We start from the raw sequence: 21785 nt of genomic DNA, 5'->3' as shown, positions 1-21785 counted from the left end.
TTCTAAAATGATTTAATTTCCTGTTTTTCTTGACAAATCAAATGCTTGCTGAATTAGCTGCAGAAAGGCTGTAGACAAAGCACCATTTATTTCAGTGTTTTGCTGTATACAAATGGATAGTCTTTTTTACAACTAAGTTTCTACTTCATAATAGAAGCAATTATTTTGGGGGAAGGATTTTTAGTTACTTTTGAGTGACCTCAAAAAACTAAATTTTTACTTTGTAACAGTTATTTGGTGATAGTGTAAAGGATAACAGCTGTTGTTAGGATATAAATTTCTGACATAAAATGAATCAAAATACAGTACTTTTATTTTCCTAGTTGGTGGTTTTAAAACTGTTAAAATTGTTCTTTACTCTCAATAGTTATCTCACTGACATCAGTCTATAAAACAAAACAAAACAATGCACTTCTCAAAGCATAATTACTATCAACTGATCTTCTAGTGCTTTCCCAGATACTTCATTTCTAACAACTGACATAAATTAATGTTTATGAAAACTTAATCTGTTTTTATTTATTTAGACGCTGGTTTTCAATACAGAACAATCAGTTGGTTTACCAGAAAAAGTTTAAGGTAGGTGTTTTTGTTAATTAAGTGAAAACCCGGTGAGTCCCCCATATCAGTTCTCTGTTCATCTTGATAAAGCACTGAAGTCTTTAAATTAAATATTCATGTATGCAAAATAATTGTTTATTAGTTTTATGTTTAGGCATGTATAAGAGGACTCAAAAGTGGAAAGTATCAACTTTTGATCCTTAAAAGCAGAGTGATTTTGAATCCTGAATTCTTAACTCCTAGTTTTGAGACAGGTGTTTCTATGTCCCAGGATTATTACTTTCATTTCTTCATTTTCTTTGACCAGCTGTGTGACAGGAACAGTACTACCATTCCATAGTACTATTTTGAGGCCGAAGGAAGGGGTGCCTTTTAGGAAGCATCACCTTATGGCCAAAGGTGATAATATGGAAATGTGAAATATGACGTTAAAATATAAGCTTGAAGTAATTTTTTTTTTTTTAAAGATTTTATTTATTTATTTGACAGAGATAGAGACAGCCAGCGAGAGAGGGAACACAAGCAGGGGGAGTGGGAGAGGAAGAAGCAGGCTCATAGCAGAGGAGCCTGATGTGGGGCTCGATCCCATCACGCCAGGATCACGCCCTGAGCCGAAGGCAGGCGTTTAACCGCTGTGCCACCCAGGCACCCCAAGATTGAAGTAATTTAAATAGAAGCCTCTAAATTTGTTAATGTTGTTTTTATACATTTCTTTTCCTGAACCTTATTTTAAGGTAGAGGAAGTTTTATTTATTGGAAAGGCATACTGAGATTACATGGCAGTTGAGAATGTTAAAAATAATTAGGAAAAGAACCCCTTAATAATAGATGAATTGATTTTTATGTAGTTAGTCTTTGTGAATGACGTATTCAACTGTACATTTATTTATTTTTTATTTTATTATTTTTTAAAAAGATTTTATTTATTTATTTGGGAGAGAGAGAGAGACAAAGATAGTGACAGAGATAGTGACAGCAAGCAGGAGTTAGGAGGAGAGGGAGAAGCAGGCTCTCCGCTGAGCAGGGAAGCCCGATGAGGACCTGAGCCGAGCTGAAGGCAGACGCTTAACCCACTGAGCCACCCAGGTGCCCCTCAGCTGTCCATTTTAAATACTCAGTTTACTCTTGAGACACACAGTCTGAAGTTTTATTTGCTTGGTTCTGTGCTAGCAGGCTTATTGTACACAAGGCCTTTGTTCAAACTCAGTTCATGGTTTCTTCTGCTCTGATAAACTTGGTTTTGAGTTTATATTTTTGTTAAGTACTAGAAAAATGATAGAAGCTTTCTCATTTTCTTAGGTATTTTAAGAAGAATATATAAGCTTCTTATTTTTTTTTTCAGTTACTTCAGGCTTGACTATTAAAGTCTTCTTTCTTAGAGGAAAGTAGCTTTTATTATGTGTGAGGGGGGACCAGCAGAGTAATATGAAAGAAAATGGAAGAAAATTAAAGTTAGTAGGAAACTAACATTTATTGAGCACCTATTAATTAATTACCAAGTGTTAGACTAAGCTCTTTACACATACTTCCATTTAATCCTTGTACAGCAATTTTATGAGACAGATAAAATTATGAACAGGACACAGTTACCTTTATTAGTTTTATCTATATAGGAGTTGATAACTCCTATCTCTAATCCTAAGTAAGATAAATATAAATCTTTAAAATTAGACCATTTATTCCAAGTAGTATTTTGAAGTATGTTATTATTGGTATTGGTAGTAGTATTTAAAAACTAAGTTGATGGGGTGTCTAGGTGGCTCAGTCGTTAAGTGTCTGCCTTTGGCTCAGGTCATGATCCCAGGGTCCTGGGATTGAGCTCCGCATCGGACGCCCTGCTCAGCGGGATGCCTCCTTCTCCCTCTCCCACTCCCCTTGCTTGTGTTCCCTCTCTCGCTGGCTGTCTCTCTCACTGTCAAATAAAAATCTTTAAAAAACAACAACAACAACAACAAAAAAACTAAATTGATGAACATGGGAGTTTTGTTTCCTTATTGTAGGACAACCCCACTGTCGTAGTGGAAGATCTAAGACTCTGCACAGTGAAACACTGTGAAGACATAGAACGACGTTTCTGCTTTGAGGTAGTCTCTCCAACAAAGTAAGTGGTTCTAAAGAATGAGAGTTGCTTTTAAGTTCCTATCGTTTATTTTAAAGAACTTTTCAGAGTAGAGAAACATTTGTGTTTTACTTGTGATTATGGTAGAGAGGGAAAAAAGTGCTTTAAAAGTAAATTTTAATAATTAATGATTACAAGTATTACAGTGAGATATTTATGTAACTTCTGCCCAGTATCATTTTCTTTAAATTCCGTAAAGGTTATTTATGTGGCCATATGAAAAGTTTTTAGCTGTCTTGATGATGAACTGACAGATGAGATCAATTTCTTTGATAATTATCATTTCATATTTCTACCCAAGAGAAAAAATTAATGTTATATTTGGTAAATTTAAAGTTTTTTTTTTTTAAATGTTCAGGGATTTGTGATTTTTTCTAATAGGCAATTTATTTCATTTCTACTGATTTCTTCATGAACATAATCTGTCCTTAAAGATAGATGAAATAAAACCTTTCAAAAGAAATTACTTTTTGTTAGAAAATTATTAAATAGAGTAAACCTTATTTTTATTTGGGGGGGTTAACTTAGTGTCTGAGAAAACAATGTTATTTCCTTTTAGAAGTTGTATGCTTCAGGCAGATTCTGAAAAGCTGCGCCAGGCATGGATTAAGGCTGTCCAGACCAGTATTGCTACTGCTTATAGAGAGAAGGGGGATGAATCAGAGGTTAGTAAACAATATTGTAATATGATACATTGATTCTGGCAATGATACATTGCCAGAAGTTTTTAATTTTATTTGCAGCATTATATGATTCTAACATTTTTTGTGGATGATGAATTTTGTAATTGAAAGAGGTTTTACTCTTAAAATCTAGATTCAATTTCTTTATTTCTCTTTACTTTATCATTTTAATATATGTTTAATTCAGTATTTGAATATATGTCCTAGATTGACATAAGGTATTCTAACATAAGTATTTTTCCCAAAATATTTTGTTATTCTTATTAATAAAAATTAGTAAAAAATAAAAGACTAGTAATTAGTAAAAATCAAAAAAGGAAAGCTCAGACTGTCTCTGGGTTGAAGTCTCCTTGGGTAAAATAAGCTGAACGTTCAGTTTTGGGTCATAGTCTGGCTTCAGCTTCCTAGTGATTTTACAGACGTTTGAGCAAGGCCATTAGTAAGTTTTGAGAAATGGAACTTAACAATTCCTCTGGTAACTTCTTGAAAATGAGACATTTGTGAGTCTGTGCATGTTTGAAAATGTCTTTATTTTATCCTCAGATTTGTTCGATGGTTTGGTTGGGTGTGGAGTTTTTAGGTTGAAATAATTATTCTTAACAATTTTAACAGCATTGTTTCGTTTCCTTCCAGCATTGCTGTTGGAATGTTTCTTATGACTGATCTTTTTTGTATTGCTCCTCTCCAATTTTCCTGTTTTCTTTTTCTGAAATTTCTGGACTGATTTTCTGATTTTCTGATTTTTTGTGTGTTTTTGCTCTACTTTCTCGGAGATTTTCTCAGTTAATCTCCAACACCTTCTGTTGAATACTTCAGTTCTGTTAGCACATACTACATTTCCAGGAGTTTCGTTTCTTTTCTTTTCTTTTCTTTTCTTTTCTTTTCTTTTCTTTTCTTTTCTTTTTTCTTCCTTTCTTTTTTTTTTTTTTTTTTTGCTGAATGTTTATACATGTAAACCTGTTCTTTCTTCATGGATACAGTGTTAGAGCTATGGTTTTTAAACATGGCTGCCTGTGATGATAACACAGGGATTTAAAAAAAATCCCAATACGTAGGTCCCTCTCCAGAGTAATGAAATGGAGTTGGGATCCAGGCGTCAATATTTTGAAAAGCTTCCTAGGTGATTTCCATATATCAGGCAATGTTGAGAACTATTGTGTCAGAGGTTTTTCCTGGCTATCTGGTAATCTGTTCTGATTACAAGTTAAGGACTAAAAACCTCTTTGGACACTCTAAGAACATAGTTAGGACTTTGTTGACTATGAGCCTCTCTGAAGTCTGGACCATTTGTTGAGGAACAACTGGAGAGTTAGGATCTTTGGAATCTTTTCAGCTGGTATGATTTTCCAGAGAAGTCTCCTCAGTCTCCTGCAGAGGGGTGAGGGGCTGCTGGGAACGAGTTGCTTGGGATCTCAGTATTCAGTGTGTATATGTTCATTTAATCTTCTCCCTTCCACTTTTCAGGTAAATCACATTCAGTGACTCTGTTTTACTTCCTCAGAGAATAAAATAGAATTCTAAGGATCTGTGTTTATGTGTGGGAGCACTCCCAAAGTGGCCTGGAGTTGGGGAAGGCACCTTGGGGTCTACCTGCTCCTTACACAGTCATTTGTCCCACTCTGATAACCACTACCATGGTTAACTGATACAAATCCTTGAGCCCTTCGAGTATTGTGTAATGTAAATTTATGAACTCAGATTTTTACTTAGTACCGTCATAAGATTTGGCCTTGGTCTGCTTAGTTACTATTATCCATCTATCTTCCAGCTTTCAAAATTTTGTTGCTGTTATTTGCTTTTCTGTTCTCCCTATTTTTGTGGGTAAATGTCTATTTTTTATTTTTTATTTTTATTTTTATTTTTTTTTAAAGATTTTATTTATTTATTTGACAGAGATAGAGACAGCTAGTGAGAGAGGGAGCACAAGCAGGGGGAGTGGGAGAGGAAGAAGCAGGCCCACAGCAGAGGAGCCCGATGTGGGGCTCGATCCCATAACGCCGGAATCACGCCCTGAGCTGAAGGCAGACGCTTAACTGCTGTGCCACCCAGGCGCCCCTAAATGTCTATTTTTTATACTGAAAATTATATACTGAAAATTTTATACTGAAAATTTTTTATACTGAAAATACTATTTTTTATACTGAAAAAAACCCCACAAAAATACAAAAGCTTTCTAAAGTAGATTACAGTCATTATCTCATTTCATGTCTAATAGTAATTTCTTAATATCATCTCTTACCCAGTCAATATTCAGATGTTCCCAGTTCTCCTCCAAATGTTTTCTGCAACCCGTTTACAAAGTAGCATCTTATCTATGACTGGGCATTGCATCTGGTGTTATGTCCCTCAAGTCTTTCAGTCTAGAACAAGGCCTTTTTTTCATGACAGTAACTTACTGAAGATAAGGTTAGTTGTTCTATAGAATTTCAGCTAATACAGTTACATCATAGGCGATATGTATACTTCACATTCCAACGGGAGACACAAAATACCTGGTTATCCAGTCATTCATTGCTAATGCTGTCAGGCTTCTCTGTGAAGATGCAGCACACACATTGGATTAGAAAGATGACAGTTTGACTCCTCCACTGTAAAGTCACATTTCCTCCCTTTTCCCCAGTCTACTCTCTTATTTTGTATGATAAGTCTATTTTGTGTTACTTTGATCTTAAGGGTAAGATCTACTCCCCCTCCAACCATTCATCTAATGGTTTTACAGATGAATTTCTGATTTCATGATGATTTTCTAAACCTGTCATCCCATCTATATTGATTAACTTGAATTTTTATGTTAAATATAGCTTTTGTTTATCAGCTGGAGTTATTTAGTTACTGTAACAAAATGCTTGATTTTTTTTTGTTTTTAATTACCACATTTGGTTAGCTGATTAGCTACCTTAGGGGGGGACAGATATCTAATTTTTTAGGGTATTGTTATAAATTCATGGATTTTTGTAGGTACAATAGGGTCTCAATTAATCATACTAATTACTCCTTTTTACAAAATTATCTGAGTATAGTTGACACACAATGTTATATTAGTTTCAGGTATAGAACACAGTGATTCGACACCTCTATCCATTATCCTGTGCTCACCATAGTCACCATACAGTGTTACTACAATACCATGGACTGTATTACCTGTGCTGTACCTTTTATCCCTGTGACTTAGTCTTTCCATAACTGGAAGCCTTTATCTCCCTCTCCCCTTCACCCATTTTGCCCATCCCTGCACCCCCCTCCTCTCTGGCAACCATCAGTTTGTTCTCTATTTATAGGTCTGTTTCTGCTTTTTGTTTGTTTTTTTATTCATTTATTTTGCTTTTTAGATTCCACATATATGTGAAATCGTATTTGTCTTTCTTTGTCTGACTTATTTCAGTTAGCATAATACCCTTTGGGTCCATCCATGTTGTCACAAATGGTAAGATCTCATCCCTTTTTGTGGCTGCATAATATTCCTCTGTGTGTGTGTGTGTGTGTGTGTGTGCGCGCGCGCACACGTGTGTTTGTCCATTCATCTGTTGATGGATCCTTGGGTTGATTCCATATCTTGGCTGTTGTAAATAATGCTGCAGTAAACATAGGGCTGCATCGATCTTTTTGAATTAACGTTTCCATTTTCTTTGGGGTAAATATCCAGTAGTGGAATTATTAGATCATATAGTATTTCTGATTTTTTGAGGGACCTCCATACTGTTTTTCACAGTGGCTACACTAATTTACATTCTCACCAACCATGCACAAGTGTTCTTTTTTCTCCACTTTCTCACCAACAGTTGTTATTTCTTGTCTTTTTTATTTTAGCCATTCTGACAGGTGTAAGGTGATACCTCATTGTGGTTTTGATTTGCATTTCCCTGATGAGGCATCCATATTGGTAAGGAAGAAGTTAAACTATCACTCTTTGCAAATGATGTGATACTATACATAGAAAGCCCTAAAGATGTCACCAAAAAACTATTAGAAGTAGTAGATGAATTCAGTAAAGTTGGAGGATACAAAGTTAATACCCAGAAATTGGTTGCATTTCTATACACTAATAATGAAGTAGCAGAAAGAGAAAGTAAGAAAACAGTTCCATTTACAATTGCACCAAAAAGAATAAAATACCCAGGGATAAACTTAAGCAAGAAGGTAAAAGACCTGTACTCTTGGGGCACCTGGGTGGCTCAGTCGTTAAGCGTCTGCCTTTGGCTCAGGGCGTAATCCCGGAGTTCTGGGATCAAGCCCCACATCAGGCTCCTCCTCTGGGAGCCTGCTTCTTCCTCTCCCACTCCCCCTGCTTATGTTCCCTCTCTCGCTGGCTGTCTCTCTCTCTGTCAAATAAATAAATAAAATCTTCAAAAAAAAAAAAAAAAAAAAAAGGACCTGTATTCTGAAAGCTATAAAATACTGATGAAAGAAATTGAAGAAAACACAAACAAATGGAAAGATATTTCATGCCCATGGATCAGAAGAATTAATATCGTTAAAATGTTCATAATACCCAAAACAATCTACAGATTTAGTATAAACCCTGTCAAAATGCCAATCGCATTTTTCATGGAACTAGAACAAATAAAGCTAAAATTTGTATGGAACCATAAGAAGTCCTGAATAGCCAAAGTAATCCTGTGAAAGAAGAACAAAGCTGGAGGTATCACAATTCCAGATTTCAAGATATACTACAAAACTGTATGGTACTGGCACAAAAATAGACACATACATCAGTGGAACAGAATACAGGCCCAGAGATAAACCTACACTTATATGGTCAGTTAATCTATGACAAAGGAGGCAAGACTATACAATGGGGAAAAGGCAATCTCTTCAATAAATGGCACTGGGAAAACTGGACCACTTTCTAACACCATACACATAAATACACATAATAAATAAATACACATAAATAAACTCAAAATGGATTAAAGACCTACATGTGAGACCTGAAATCATAAAATTCCTAAAAGAGAACATAAGCAACAATATCTTTGACATGGGCCATAACAACATTTTTCTAGATATTTCTCCTAAGGCAAGGGAAAAAGAAGCAGAAACTACTGGGACTATATCGAAATAAAAAGCTTTTGCACAGTGAGGGAAACCATCAATAAAATAGAAAGGCAACCTACTGAATGGGAGAAGGTACATGTAAATGATATATCCAATAAAGGGTTAAGATCTAAAAAATATAAAGAACTTTTACAACTCAATACCAAAACCCCCCACAAATAATCTGATTAAAAATGGGCAGAGGACCTGACTAGACATTTTTCCGAAGAAGACATACAGATAAATGGCCAACAGACACATGAGAAGACGTTCAACATTAGTTTTTTTTTTTTTTTTGATGTTCAGATTATTACACCTTTGTCCAGTAAAGGCTCAGGATAATGCCTTTTAATATTTTTTCCTGTTTTTTAGCAAAGTTTTGTGAGGGAACAAAATTAGGTGTGTATTCAGATCATTTTAATGAAGAAGCTGGTGGCATTGCTGAAATACCTGTTATGAAAAATCATACACTAGAAGTAATAGGAATTACAGGAAAAAAAGGCATAGGGCTGTCTTAAAAATCTGTGTAATTTTTTAACTAGAATACTTGCAGGAACTTTAGAATCCCAGTAAAAATACTAGAATAGTTAAATTCGTAATAAATGAATACTACCATATGATAGGACTTAACTTTAAAAATTGATGAAGATAGCATAATGGAAGAAGGGTGCAGTGGGGTTGAGGCTACTCAGTTATGGCGACAAAGGCAAAACACATAAAGGTCAGAGAGAATGAATTCAACACACACTTTTGAGTCCAAGCACATGGCCGAAATGAACCAAAAAGAATGGAAGGGATGGGTGTCATGTTTATTCCTTTGTTCCTGGAGGTGGCTAGCCCAGGTTCTGCTGTGTAGTGTACTTTGCTTTCAGCTTCTCTAATTTGGTGCAAAAACATTAGTTTCTGTAAACTGGGAATGGGCCAACAAGATTTCTGTATTATATTGACATCTTTTTCCTATCTGATAATGGCTTATGAGGAAATTCACATTATTGAACATGTTCTAGTAAAACAGATTTTTTAAAAATTTTGAAATCATTTCAAACTTATAGACAAGTTCCAATTATTGTACAAATAAATCCCCCCCCCAACTATTTCAGAGTAAGTTTCTAACATGATGCCCTATCATCCATTATTTTAGTGTTACTTCCCATACCCTAGGACATTTCTCTTATAAAACCACGGTACTGCCATCATAATCAGGAAATGAGCATTGATACATGGCTACAGTTTAGTTCCCAAACATCTTTTAGTTTAACAATTGTCCCAGTAATGTTCTTTATAGCAGAAAGATCCAGTCCAGAAGCACAGGTAACATTAGATGTCACGGCTCTTCAGTTTCCTTCCCTCAGGAATAGTCCCTCAGTCTTACTTTGACCTTCTTGACCTTGATAGTTTTGAAGATAACAAATGAGTTATTTTGTAAAATGTCCTTCAGTGTGAGTTTGATGTTTACTCACAAGGTTATGCGGCTTTGGCAGGTATATTACGTAAAAGATGCTGTGTTCTCAGTGCATACTCAAGTGGCACATAACTTTGATTTGTCCCATTATTGGTGATGTTAACTTTGATCACTTGATTAAGGTGGTGTTGGCTCGACTTCTGTATTATAATATTCCCTTTGTAGGTAGTAAGTATTTGGTAAGGGAGGTACTTTGAGACTATGCGAATATTGTGTTCCTCATCAGGCTTTAAATGTTATTTAATTACGTCAGTATAGGCCACTATTTTTTTCAATGTGTTATAATCCATTACTATCATTATTTGTTTTGCTCTTCAAATTGACCCAAGTTTGGGCTCCTGGGTGGCTCAGTTAAGCGTCTGCCCCTCCAGGTCAGGTCATGATCTCAGGGTCCCCGGATTGAGTACCGCTTTGGGCTCCTTGCTCAGCAGGGAGTCTGCTTCTCCCTCTCCCTCTGTCTCTCCCCCATGCTCGTGTGCTCTCTCTCTCACTCTGCTCTCTATCTCTCAAATAAATAAATAAATTCTTTTAAAAAATTGACCCAAATTTGGCCAGTGGAACCCTGGCTTCAGTATCCTTTTGACATGCTCCCATCAATCTGAGGCCATCCTTTCTAGCATGATGAGATGTTCTGGGTTCATCTTGCACTTTCTCTGCACCAGTGCTAAAATCAGCAGTTTCTCCAAAGAGCCCTAGTTCCTTTTGCTGGTGAATGGCTTTTAGAAACCAAGATAAAAGAATCTATGTATATACGTGTAGACATGTTTACAGCTATATTTCTTTATGTATCGGTTCATATTGAAAACCATTAGTGTGCCTCTTGTATCTCCAGCTGTAAGCACACACAACAGGGTTTGTTCTAATTCTCTCGCTTTCCATATAAATAAATGGCTCCCTTTTATTTTTAACATGTTTACTTATCTGATCAGTCCCCCTATATGTAACCAACATCCTTCTTTGCTGCCTGCTGCCGCTCCTCAGGCTCCGGCACCTCACACTAGTGCTTTGTTCTCCCTCCTCAGTCTCTCCCTTCCCTTGCTGGGAATATAATTATAATTATGTAATAGATTTATTCTTTTGTAAGAAGCATACCGAGTCCAGTTTTTCACTGCAGTAATCAAAACAACTTGCAGTTCATTGAATACTTCAGAAAAACGTGGTATAAAATAATATTAATTTTATCCTTGAGTCTTAATAGTCTCATGTTTATTCCATCTGTCTCTGATCTTGCATGTTAAATAAGTGTTTCCTTTCTCCTCACCCTCATATCTTGTACATGTGTTCATTGCGTCATTTATTTTATATATACATATATTTATATTAAATGTAAATGTAAATACTTATTTACATAAATATATATGTATCTTCCAATGTTTATGCTTCTTCTGACAAGACTAAATGCCAGTTGATGGAGGAAACTACATCTTTTTATCCTTGAATCTGTAATACCTAGAACAGTGCCTGGCTTAGGCCCATAATAAGCCTTCAATTTATTGATTGGAAGCTTTTGTTTGGAGCAGGTAATGTGTAGCATAGTATTGCAATCTTTTTTTTTTTAAACAAATAATTCTTAATTCTTTTAGAAGCTGGATAAGAAATCATCTCCATCCACAGGAAGCCTGGATTCTGGAAGTGAGTCAAAAGATAAATTACTGAAAGGAGAAAGTGCACTGCAGCGAGTCCAGTGCATTCCTGGCAATGCCAGCTGTTGTGACTGTGGTCTGGCAGATCCACGCTGGGCCAGCATCAACCTGGGCATCACCCTGTGTATCGAGTGTTCGGGGATTCACCGGTGGGTAGGCCTGTGCAGGGTGAGAGACTTCTTTTGGATGAATACACATAGTAAATTATTGTGTCCCATTGGTTATAGGGCCCATTTCTACTTGCCTTAATGTGACTGCCATTTGTGTCTTTGTAACTTTTGTAGAGTGAATAAAATTCTGGTTTGTGGAGTGCCTTAGAGGACTTTGTTTTACTATTTATTATTAGCCAGAAGAGCTCTCCTTATTTACATACATGTTGAAGGCTGTATTAGCAACTACGTCCCATTAAACTAGAAATAATTTGCATAATATGCAAAGAGAGACTTGATAGCTTTATATATTAATATGGTCTTTTCTTTTCCCTCTTAGGAGTCTTGGAGTTCATTTTTCAAAAGTGCGATCTTTAACTTTAGACACCTGGGAGCCTGAACTTTTAAAGGTAAAATACATACTTGCATAAAAATATTTCAGATTTTCACATAAAAGATCAGGATTTTAGAATCTTGATTTATAAGATGTTTGAGTTTCTCAATGCTAACAATAAACTAAATTTTATTAGAACACATCTGAGGCTGTTTTGACAAATCTGGTATTTTTGTAATTGGGTTTTTTAAATTGCTAAGTTTATGTAGCACTTTTAATTGCAAGTCACTTCATCTTTTAAGGAAAACAGCATTCCTACATTTTTATGTTTTCTTAAAAAAACCTTCAATTCTGTGCCTTAATTTTAATCTTTTATATTTATATAAATTTTTGTTAAAGGTATAACAGACATATTAGCGTGCCCCAGAATGGATTGGGATAGCATGTTGTTATCATTGGGCCATTTTAGCATAGGACCATTTGCAGATTTACATTTCTCAGGGTAGTAGTCATCAAACTAAGACATCTTTTCGCCTTGTGTAAGGATGAATCCTTCATATCTATGAAAATGTCATTAATCATTTTAGACCATAACTCAGTTTCTCGTAAGATTTATAAAACTCATATTGGTTAGTAATATATTCCTTTTAATTCCCACCATTTAGTTTACCATATTATAAAAAAATATGTATTAGTTTAAAGATTATAGTATACTTTGCATTTATTTCTGTGTGAAATTATATTCTTAATGTATTTTTATTTCAATCTGTAAACTAGTAATCCTCTCACTTACGTAAACATTTGTTTTGTGGAATTACTGTGTAAACATCTGGATGAAAGTGATAAGTTGGCTCCTGAGGTAGAGCCCTATTTAGATAGATTCTATTAATTGTTATAAATTCAAAGGAGAAGAAAGTGGGGGATAAGAGGTAGAGAGCTAATTTTTTGGCATCAATTTTTTTAGCTATGAACTTCATAGATATAATTTTTAAAATTAGGTTGAAACACAGTTGTCTGGTACATTAAAAAATATAACCACAAGTTTTAAACAAAATATTTTGAAACTCGTATATATAAAATATAAGGAGAAAATAGTTTACTTCCATTTTAAAACTGAACCCGTTTGGCCTTTTTCATTTAATTTACCAAGCATTGTGAATAATATACAGCATTGTGCTAGCCATAGTTGAGGGAAGGTGAGTCAGGAGAAACCCTTTCTTGGAAGAGTGGTAGTCTTCTAGGGGGAGGTATTCTGTTAATCGAAAAATGATGATATTGCTCTTGGTCCTTGTCTTAATTTGTGTTAACTTTAAACATCTTTGTGGGATGAGCATTGGCAGAGTATGCAAAAGAAATGAGTTCATTGTACTTGTTTTAAGGACTTTTATAGTATTTTATAGTATTTTTATAGTATTTTTAGGAATTTGTAGCTTATTTTTCTTTTTTCCTGCCAAAACAGCTTATGTGTGAGTTGGGAAATGATGTTATAAATCGAGTTTATGAAGCTAAAGTGGAAAAAATGGGAATAAAGAAACCACAACCAGGACAAAGGTATTATTTCAGTTGTCTCCATGTATTACTTTTTTTTTTTTTTTTGTGAGCAGGAATATAGCTATGATTTTATTTCACTATAATTGATATGTAATATTGAGACAGACTGTTTAGAAGAGACTGTTAAAATATGGCTATCTATTTCTTGGGTAGGTATTAGATAATTATTTTTTATTGATTAGGTAATCAACTGTAGGCTCCAGATGAGAATCTTAAATATTAAAAGTCTTTACATAGAATGTAAAAGCTCTTAGCAGATAAAGTAGACCACTTCTGTTATTGGCAGGCCTTTATAAAGAGATAATTTGTTCATTAATGTCTCTAAGGATCAATTTTCTATTATCAACAATGAATGAATAGTTTTACATTGTTTGACTTCATTCAGTAAATATCTGTTAAGGGGTCCCTGGGTGGCTCAGTCAGTTGAGTGTCCAGCTCTTGATTTCGGCTCAGGTCATGGTCTCAGGGGTCAGGGATCAAGCCCTGGTTCTGGCTCTGCACTAGGCATGGAGCCTGCTTAAGATTCTCTTCCTCTTACTGCCCTCCTACCATGCTCGTGCTCTTTCTCTCTCTCCCCCCAAAAAGAAAAAATATATATATCTGTTAATCATGTACTTTATACATGGCATTATGATGTTAAAGAATTGAAGATGAAAGGGTAGCTTCTGGTAGGGGAGAGTACTTAATTGCTGTTTGAAATTATACTTCCAATTCTGTATATGGAGGCTCAGTGAATGAAGCAGCTAAGAGTGCCCTCAAGGTACATAATTAATTTTTGTTGTTGATGTTGCTTTTAGTCTTTATGATTCCTTACTTTTAGCATTAAAATTTTACTTGCCATAATCCTGTGTTGGGATTTTATGTTCGACTAAATCTTTATGTATAATCAATATTTTTTTGAAAGTTTTTATTTATTTATTCAAGGGTGAGAGAGAGAATGCCCAAGGGGGGATGGGGGGTGGGGGGGGGGCGCGGGTAGGGGCAGAGGGAGAAGAAGAATCAGGCTCCCCGCTGAGCAGGAAACCTGACACTGGCTTGGATCCCAGGACCCCAGGATCATGACCTGAGCCAAAGGCAGATGTTCAACCGACTGAGCCACACAGGCTTCCCTATGTATAATCAATATTATTTTAAAGTTATTGCTGTCTGCGCTAATATCACTTAAGTGAGATTATTTGTAAAGCGTGGCCAAGTTCTTTCAGACCTTGAAATATCTATTTTAGCCAAAGATTTAGCTATTTTAAAAGGATATAAGTAAGAAAAAGTATAGAACAGACTTGGCATTTTATGATTGTATCAGAAAAGTTTAAAATGTGACATTTTTTCTTCCCCTTTAATTAGTAGTGCTATGTTGTTTTAAAGTAGTTGTCTTAGGAAAAATTATGACTGACAATAGTGATAATTCATCTCTTGATGCTATCTATTGGAATAAAATGAAATTAATTTCTATAAATTTTTGTAGTTTTCTTGGTAATGTTTTCCATTTTGTAAAAAGCACAAGGGAATATGTATAGAAATGAATGAGCCCAGAAATTAAGAGAATAAGAGTGCCGTGTTAATTCTTGTGATTGTTCAGTTAGTTTGCTACTTGTATTTCATTTGAACATGAGATCATAGTTTATTAAATATGTGGAAGGGAAATATGTTGCATAATATCACAAATTTAGTTTTAACTAGTAATACATTTAGTGACTTTTTGGGAAATATTTGGTATGTAATGGCTTCTTTTCAGTATTAGCCATACTAAGAGATTAAGCAGAACATCATGACATTTTTATGTATACCAGACAGGAGAAAGAGGCATATATCAAAGCAAAATATGTGGAAAGAAAATTTGTGGATAAATATTCTATATCATCATCACCTCCTGAGCAGGAAAAAAGGATTGTCTCCAAAAGTTGTGAAGAAAAGAGGCTGAGCATTTCTAAACTTGGGCCAGGTGACCAAGTCAGAGTACCTCCCCAAAGTTCAGGTATTATAGCTTATTTGTTGTGTATAGAAATATTGTCTTAAACTGAGTCACTTTCTTAACCTCTGAATTAGTAGCCATTGTAGATTATCTAAATGCTCAAGACCTGTTTCCTTCTACATATTCTCAGGAACAATTGGATTTCTGTGGCTTTAAAACAGTTAAATAGTGTCTTGGTAATTCACATTTCTTGGTAATGTGTATATTCTAAAGAATAAAACTGCTTAAAATGCAAGGGGAGATGGGAATTATAAATCTATCATGGCAACAAGCCCTAAATATCTGATTAACCACCTAATATCCTTCCTATTTTTTTCCTCCTAAATTTTTCCCAGTAACGTTTTTTCCTGCCCTTTTCCCTTCTTATGGCCTGCTTTGTGCTTTGCTAACTTGCATGTCCCCAGTGGTTGCTGTAAATAGCGACGAGGCCAGGCGGGAGTCTCTGTTCTGTCCTGATGAGCTAGATTCACTCTTCTCCTACTTTGATACTTCTTCAAAACTACGTAGTAGTAAGTACTACTCTTGTGGAGCATTCCAAGTCTGTGCCAGTGGTCATTGTGCGGTGTGGCCATTTCTCTAGATGTTACCCATTGTCTTAGAATTACACATTACTTGCAGTCATACAATAAATTAAGCTCTTCACCACGCCTGCCATATTACGGGATAATGAGATGTGTTGCGATTCTGAAGATAAGTCTATTTTCAGGCTTTGTGATTGATTCATATTTTGATAAGCTACATGTTTGAAAGGATTAAAATTGTGTTAAATGTGGTGGTGGCCAAGTTCATGTTGACGTATCAGAGCTCGTTTTAAAACCTTGTTGCTTGTGGTAGATTGTTTTCTGAATGGCATGAACTTTAATCACTAGCTGATTTTTCTTTAAAACAGTCAAAAGTAATGATAGTGGAATCCAGCAGAGCTCTGATGATGGAAGAGAATCTTTACCCTCCACAGTGTCTGCCAATAGTTTATACGAGCCCGGTGAGTTTTGGTGAAATTCAATGTTAACTGGTATTGTTTGCATGTGCTTTGTGCTTAGTCTTGATTAAATAAATTCTAAAGAAAGAGCTTAGCCTTTTAGAAGGTGTTGTAAAATGAGAAAGCAGCTATTTCTTTTCATATTTGAAAGTCTCTTCTAGCTGTACATTCTTCTAAGCCTCATGATACGTGCTAAACGTGCCTAGTCAGTCGCTAAGGATACTTTTTAATCCACATGAACCATGTCTTATTACTCTTTCTCTTTTTTTATGGCTGCTTTATCAGGAGAAAGAGATTAGCAACTCCCTCTGCATTATATTTTTCTTCTGACCTGTGCTTTCTCCCTATATTCTCTCCTCCCTGATTTCCATGATTTTGACCTTGCAGAATGCCCAGGGTAGTGAGCATTTTTTTGAATTACTTCAGTTATTTATACTGTAAATTGTGGTGGTATTGGACCATCCTAGGAATAAAGTGAGGCTTGGTCTGGTAGTAAAATTCTTCAGGAATTTTTTACCAGCTCTTGTAAGTCCTTAAATCCAGGCCTATAGGAATATACCTAATTTTAATCTAGTACAGGGTAATTAACTTCCCATTGAATCCTGGCAGGACAACAAAGGTCTAGCATACCATTCGGCGTCTTTATAAGAGAAGAAGTTTGTTTGGGGCGTGATCAGTCTGTTGGAAATAACATATTTTTATGAAAATCACCCATTCGTTCATTTTGTTAAATTAGCAGTTTCTTTTACATCTTTTACATTGTGGTACATTCTAAGAGTTCATTTTTATTTTTTGAATTGTGGTAAGGTATACATAACAGAAAATTTACCATCGTCACTATTTTTAAATGGACAGTTGTGTGGCATTGATCCTTTTGCTGTTGTCACCACTATCCAGCCACAGAGCTCTCTTCGCCTTACAACAACTAAGAAAAGTTTCCTGTACCTAAGAAACGACACCTTCCCATTCTCGCCCGTCATGCTCATTTTTATCGATGTCTTTGTGTTTGCTTTTCAGAGGGAGAAAGGCAAGATTCTTCTGTGTTTCTCGACTCTAAGCATTTTAACCCAGGACTCCAGCTTTATAGGGCTTCGTATGAGAAAAATCTTCCTAAAATGGCTGAGGCTTTGGCTCATGGTGCAGATGTGAACTGGGCTAATTCAGAGGAAAATAAAGCAACACCACTTATTCAGGCCGTATTAGGGGTATGGATTCATACATTGTAAAACATAAAAAATTATAATTCATTGTGAACATAACTTTAGCATTATTTTTTGCTTTAAGAGGTGGGTTTGAGAGCTGGTAGTGATTTCTGAGCATACTTTGATTATGTAAGTTCAATTTTTTTTTCTCACTGGAAGAGAATTCTGGTGATGAATGTAGTGTCTTTTGCTAGATCACAAACTGCAAATTAAATCCCTATTGAAGTCATTCTTGGGAAGAAAATAATATAATTTATCATTTTTCTGCTCTTACTGGGGAGTATTTTCTCTTTTGGGGAAAAGGAAACAGAAAGGCTATCAGAGTAAATGCCTGTTTTTAATAGAAATAATGTTATTGTTTGCTTTTTTGTACATTGTTTTTTTCTGTTTTCCTCTAAGGGTTCTTTGGTGACCTGCGAGTTTCTCCTCCAGAATGGTGCTAATGTGAACCAGAGAGATGTGCAGGGGCGCGGCCCACTGCACCATGCCACTGTCTTGGGACACACAGGGTAAACTGTCGTGCTTTCATATTTAAGTAGATTTTATTTGAAAAATTATTTTGAAATGATGTTTTGCTTTTTCTCAGGCGAAGGCCATTGGGAAGAGTTTATAAAATGATACTTTCCTATGACTTTTATTGTCATGATGGAATTTGAAATTTTAAAAATCTCATGCAGAAAAAAGCTACTGTTACTTTTCAGATAAGAAAGTTGCAAAGCCTGTTTTGAACTTTACGTGCCATTTATATAGATCAGTTCTAGTATTTAAAACTGTTACTGAAATTATGGTGCTTTTGTCAGATAACTAAGTCTGTGTTTGTATTTATGGTGTTCACATACATTGTGTGTGTAGCACACACATTTGGGGAGAGTTTTGTAATTTTGGACGTTTGAGTTTTCCCACAGGATAGCTAAAGTCTAATTTTAAAGGGGGGGTAATCAGAAGGGGGAATGAAGCATGAGAGACTATGGACTCTGAGAAACAAACTGAGGGCTTCAGAGGGGAGGGGGGTGGGGAAATGGGATAGGCTGGTGATGGGTAGTAAGGAGGGCACGTATTGCATGGTGCACTGGGTGTTATACACAACTAACGAATCATCGAGCTTTACATCAGAAACCGGGGATGTACTGTATGGTGACTAACATAATATAATAAAAAATCATTAAAAAAAATAAATTCTTAGTCTGTGCTATTGCTGTTGAGGTGTCTGAAGCAATATTTAGACTCACAGAACAATAAAGCCATAAAAATGGATTTTCTAATAGCAGGTACAAATGAAGTCAAAATGTTGACCTTAAATGAAAAGTCTGTGTCATAGATGATTGTTTTTAAATAAAATATCTCAGGATATCCAATTCTTATTACCCCAACAAGCAAGACACTGTTCTTTTTTAAGTTTATTTAAAGCATCTTATATTTTTTTAAAAACATTTTCTATTTTTATCAAAGCTTACTTTTGTCAGCAAAGAGATGGAATTCAATAACTTCATCATAAAAACTTTATTATAACTTAAAAATGTTCGTATTTAATTCATTTTTTTGTATTTTCTTCTTAACCACTCTTCCTATTTTACTTCATAGACTCCATTTACTCATTTTATCCTATTTTTTCATTTTTGTCAGTTTCTTCAAGTTATGAATATTTGTGGAGTCCAGTGGGAGGATTACCTTCCACTCTTTGCTGTTGAATTATTGTTGATATGATGTTAACATTGCCTCAGATTCCATCTTTCCCAAATAATGACCTTGAGTGATTTCTGTTTTAAGTTTATGGATATATGTGTACATCTTTTTCTGATACTATTTGAGGGTAGGGACCATAATTTATACATCCCACTTTGCTACATAGCACCAAGTTAAAATGTAATCTTGAGATTTGTAAAATGCTGATTATGGTAAATATTTATATTACAGCCAGTGTTCAGTAAATAGCTGTAGAATGAGTCAAGAATTTCCCAATGAAAATGTTATTTCTTTAAGATAGTGCTTTTTATTTTTTTAAGGTGAATACTATTTTTTTTTCCTTATTGGCAATGTCTCAAAAATGCTGTTTCCTTAAACAGGCAGGTATGTTTATTTCTAAAACGAGGTGCCAATCAACATGCCACTGATGAAGAAGGGAAAGACCCTTTGACTATCGCTGTGGAAGCAGCCAATGCTGATATCGTGACCTTGTAAGTTTTTTTTTTTTCTTGATTATTTCTCATACAATTTATTACTTGTACAGGTTTTTAACATAGTTTCATGCATTGGTATGAACTATAAACTTGATCGATTGTTTATTGTGCCATGAACCTCTCTAGACACATTATACAGATTAAGCGCTTTACACACATGACCTTATTAGGTTCTCATAACAACCCTATGAGGAAGATATTATTGTTATTAGCCTCCTTTTATAAGGAAGCTGTGCCACAGATAATTTGAGAAACTGGTGACTGGTGGAATGGGGATTTGAAACAAAGAATTTTGGCTCTAAAACCCATGTTCTTAGCCACTTCTTTTATACTGCCTGACTGGTAAGAACACAAAACCAATGGCTTCTCTAAAATGGATTCTTTAATTCTCACTACAGTACTAGGGCAGGGGTTGGAGTGGTACAGTAACAGGCCGTTATTCTACTCAAGAATCTCATTTATTCTACCTGAAGAGTTAGAGGATTATAAGTGGGGGGACAGGTGCATTGGTGTTAAGTCACTTTTGCGGTTGCATCGCCTTTGGGCAGTGATACTCAGGATCTGTTTGTGCTTATTTTTTTAAGGAATTATTCACATGAATATTCTATTGTAAGATAAAAATAGTTTTTTAATGTGTGAACATGATTGAATATGATCTGTTAAAGAGCTTTGAGATCTTAATTTGATTTTCATCTTAGATCAAAATTGTTTGTTTACACCGGAACCTAGAAATGTGATCGTCACCTACACCTTATTGTTACGTAGGAAGTACGTTGTATGAAGTCACTTACTCATTCTATTCTGGGTTGAGAGAAGGCCAGAATTGTCAATCCCCTGTTACATGGGTAGAGGGAGTTCCATTCACACTACTGAATCTCAGTCACTTACAAAGAGAAACTCTCCCGACTGCCTTAAACAACTGAGCTGCCGCTGAGAAGTCTTGCCTTGTCATATATCCCTCCTCCCTGGCCCCTGCCGAATTAAGACACACAGTAAAACATGCTTTCTCTGCACTCAATGTCCTTTCCCCACTGGAGAGGTTATTACAATTTTGAAGGCTATTGTAGGAAAATTTAGAACTTTTAAATCATTATAGATTCACCATTGGATAAAGTTAAGTTATTAAAGAAAAGATAGGGATAGAATAGAGAAAGAAATTCTTATATTAATGGCCCCTTTTGGGGCCCCTGGGTGGCATAGTCAGTTAAGTGTCTGACTCTTGGTTTTGGCCAGGTCATAATCTCAGGCCCCACATTGGGCTCTGAGCTCAGTGGGGAGTCTGATAAAGTTTCTCTCTCCCTCTGCCTCCCCCTCATGCTCGCTCTCTTTCTCTAATAAATAAATAAGTCTTTAAAAAAATAATGCCCCCTTTTCCTCAAAAATATCTGTTCCCAAATTGTCTAAATTTTCTCACTTTACTTTGTGTGAGGACTTCAGTTTCACTCAATAATTTTTGAAAATAAGTGTCCTCTGAAAAGTTCAAATATCAAAGAGGACTGACTTAAGGCACTATTAACTCACGCAGTGGTTGTGAGGAGATGGAAGGGAATGGAATGGTGGTATTCTGAAAAGAGGGAAAGCTCATGTCAGATGCTGCAGGTGCCTGAGAGTGCATGTCAGTAGAGGGTGATGGAGCTCTCATTGGGCAGTGAGTTTTTGGTGGCCGAAAGCACAGGCAAATAGCACAAATAGTACAAAGTGGGAGAGGTGCACCAAGGGCAACATTTGCCCCTTTCAAAATGTTGCTTAAAGTTAGTAAGAAAATGGGAGGAAATTCTTGTCTTCTTAATCCACTGCTATGTGTCTTCCTGCTGCCAGGATGAATAGCCCAAAAAAGAATGTATAACCAAATGGTAACCTTGGGGAAATCTTGGTAACCTGTGGTCATTTAATACACCAGAATGTATTTCCACTATTCAGAC

General features: G+C 35.6%; 1 protein-coding gene across 3 annotated transcripts in view; it reads left to right on the top strand.

Annotated features, from left to right (window-relative positions):
• Positions 1–21785, top strand: part of ACAP2 (ArfGAP with coiled-coil, ankyrin repeat and PH domains 2) — a 140472-nt gene that overhangs the window by 107923 nt on the left and 10764 nt on the right. For 2 of the 3 annotated variants that reach the window (XM_045812732.2, XM_045812733.2), the window contains 11 exons: positions 528–579; positions 2562–2662; positions 3240–3345; positions 11443–11651; positions 11992–12061; positions 13445–13536; positions 15324–15508; positions 16395–16487; positions 17502–17689; positions 18086–18195; positions 19750–19860. In XM_045812732.2, the coding sequence (XP_045668688.1) occupies positions 528–579; positions 2562–2662; positions 3240–3345; positions 11443–11651; positions 11992–12061; positions 13445–13536; positions 15324–15508; positions 16395–16487; positions 17502–17689; positions 18086–18195; positions 19750–19860 (1317 nt within the window). Of the gene's footprint in view, positions 1–527; positions 580–2561; positions 2663–3239; positions 3346–11442; positions 11652–11991; positions 12062–13444; positions 13537–15323; positions 15509–15909; positions 16015–16394; positions 16488–17501; positions 17690–18085; positions 18196–19749; positions 19861–21785 lie in introns of all 3 variants that reach the window. The other variant, XM_087861523.1, reaches the window with a different exon arrangement.

Source organism: Ursus americanus, chromosome 4 (genome assembly GCF_024610735.1).
Source record: "Ursus americanus isolate L20-20 chromosome 4, mUrsAme1.1.p, whole genome shotgun sequence".
Taxonomy (NCBI): domain Eukaryota; kingdom Metazoa; phylum Chordata; class Mammalia; order Carnivora; family Ursidae; genus Ursus; species Ursus americanus.
Note: the sequence above shows the minus strand (reverse complement) of the source record. Positions and strands in the feature narration are given on the sequence as shown.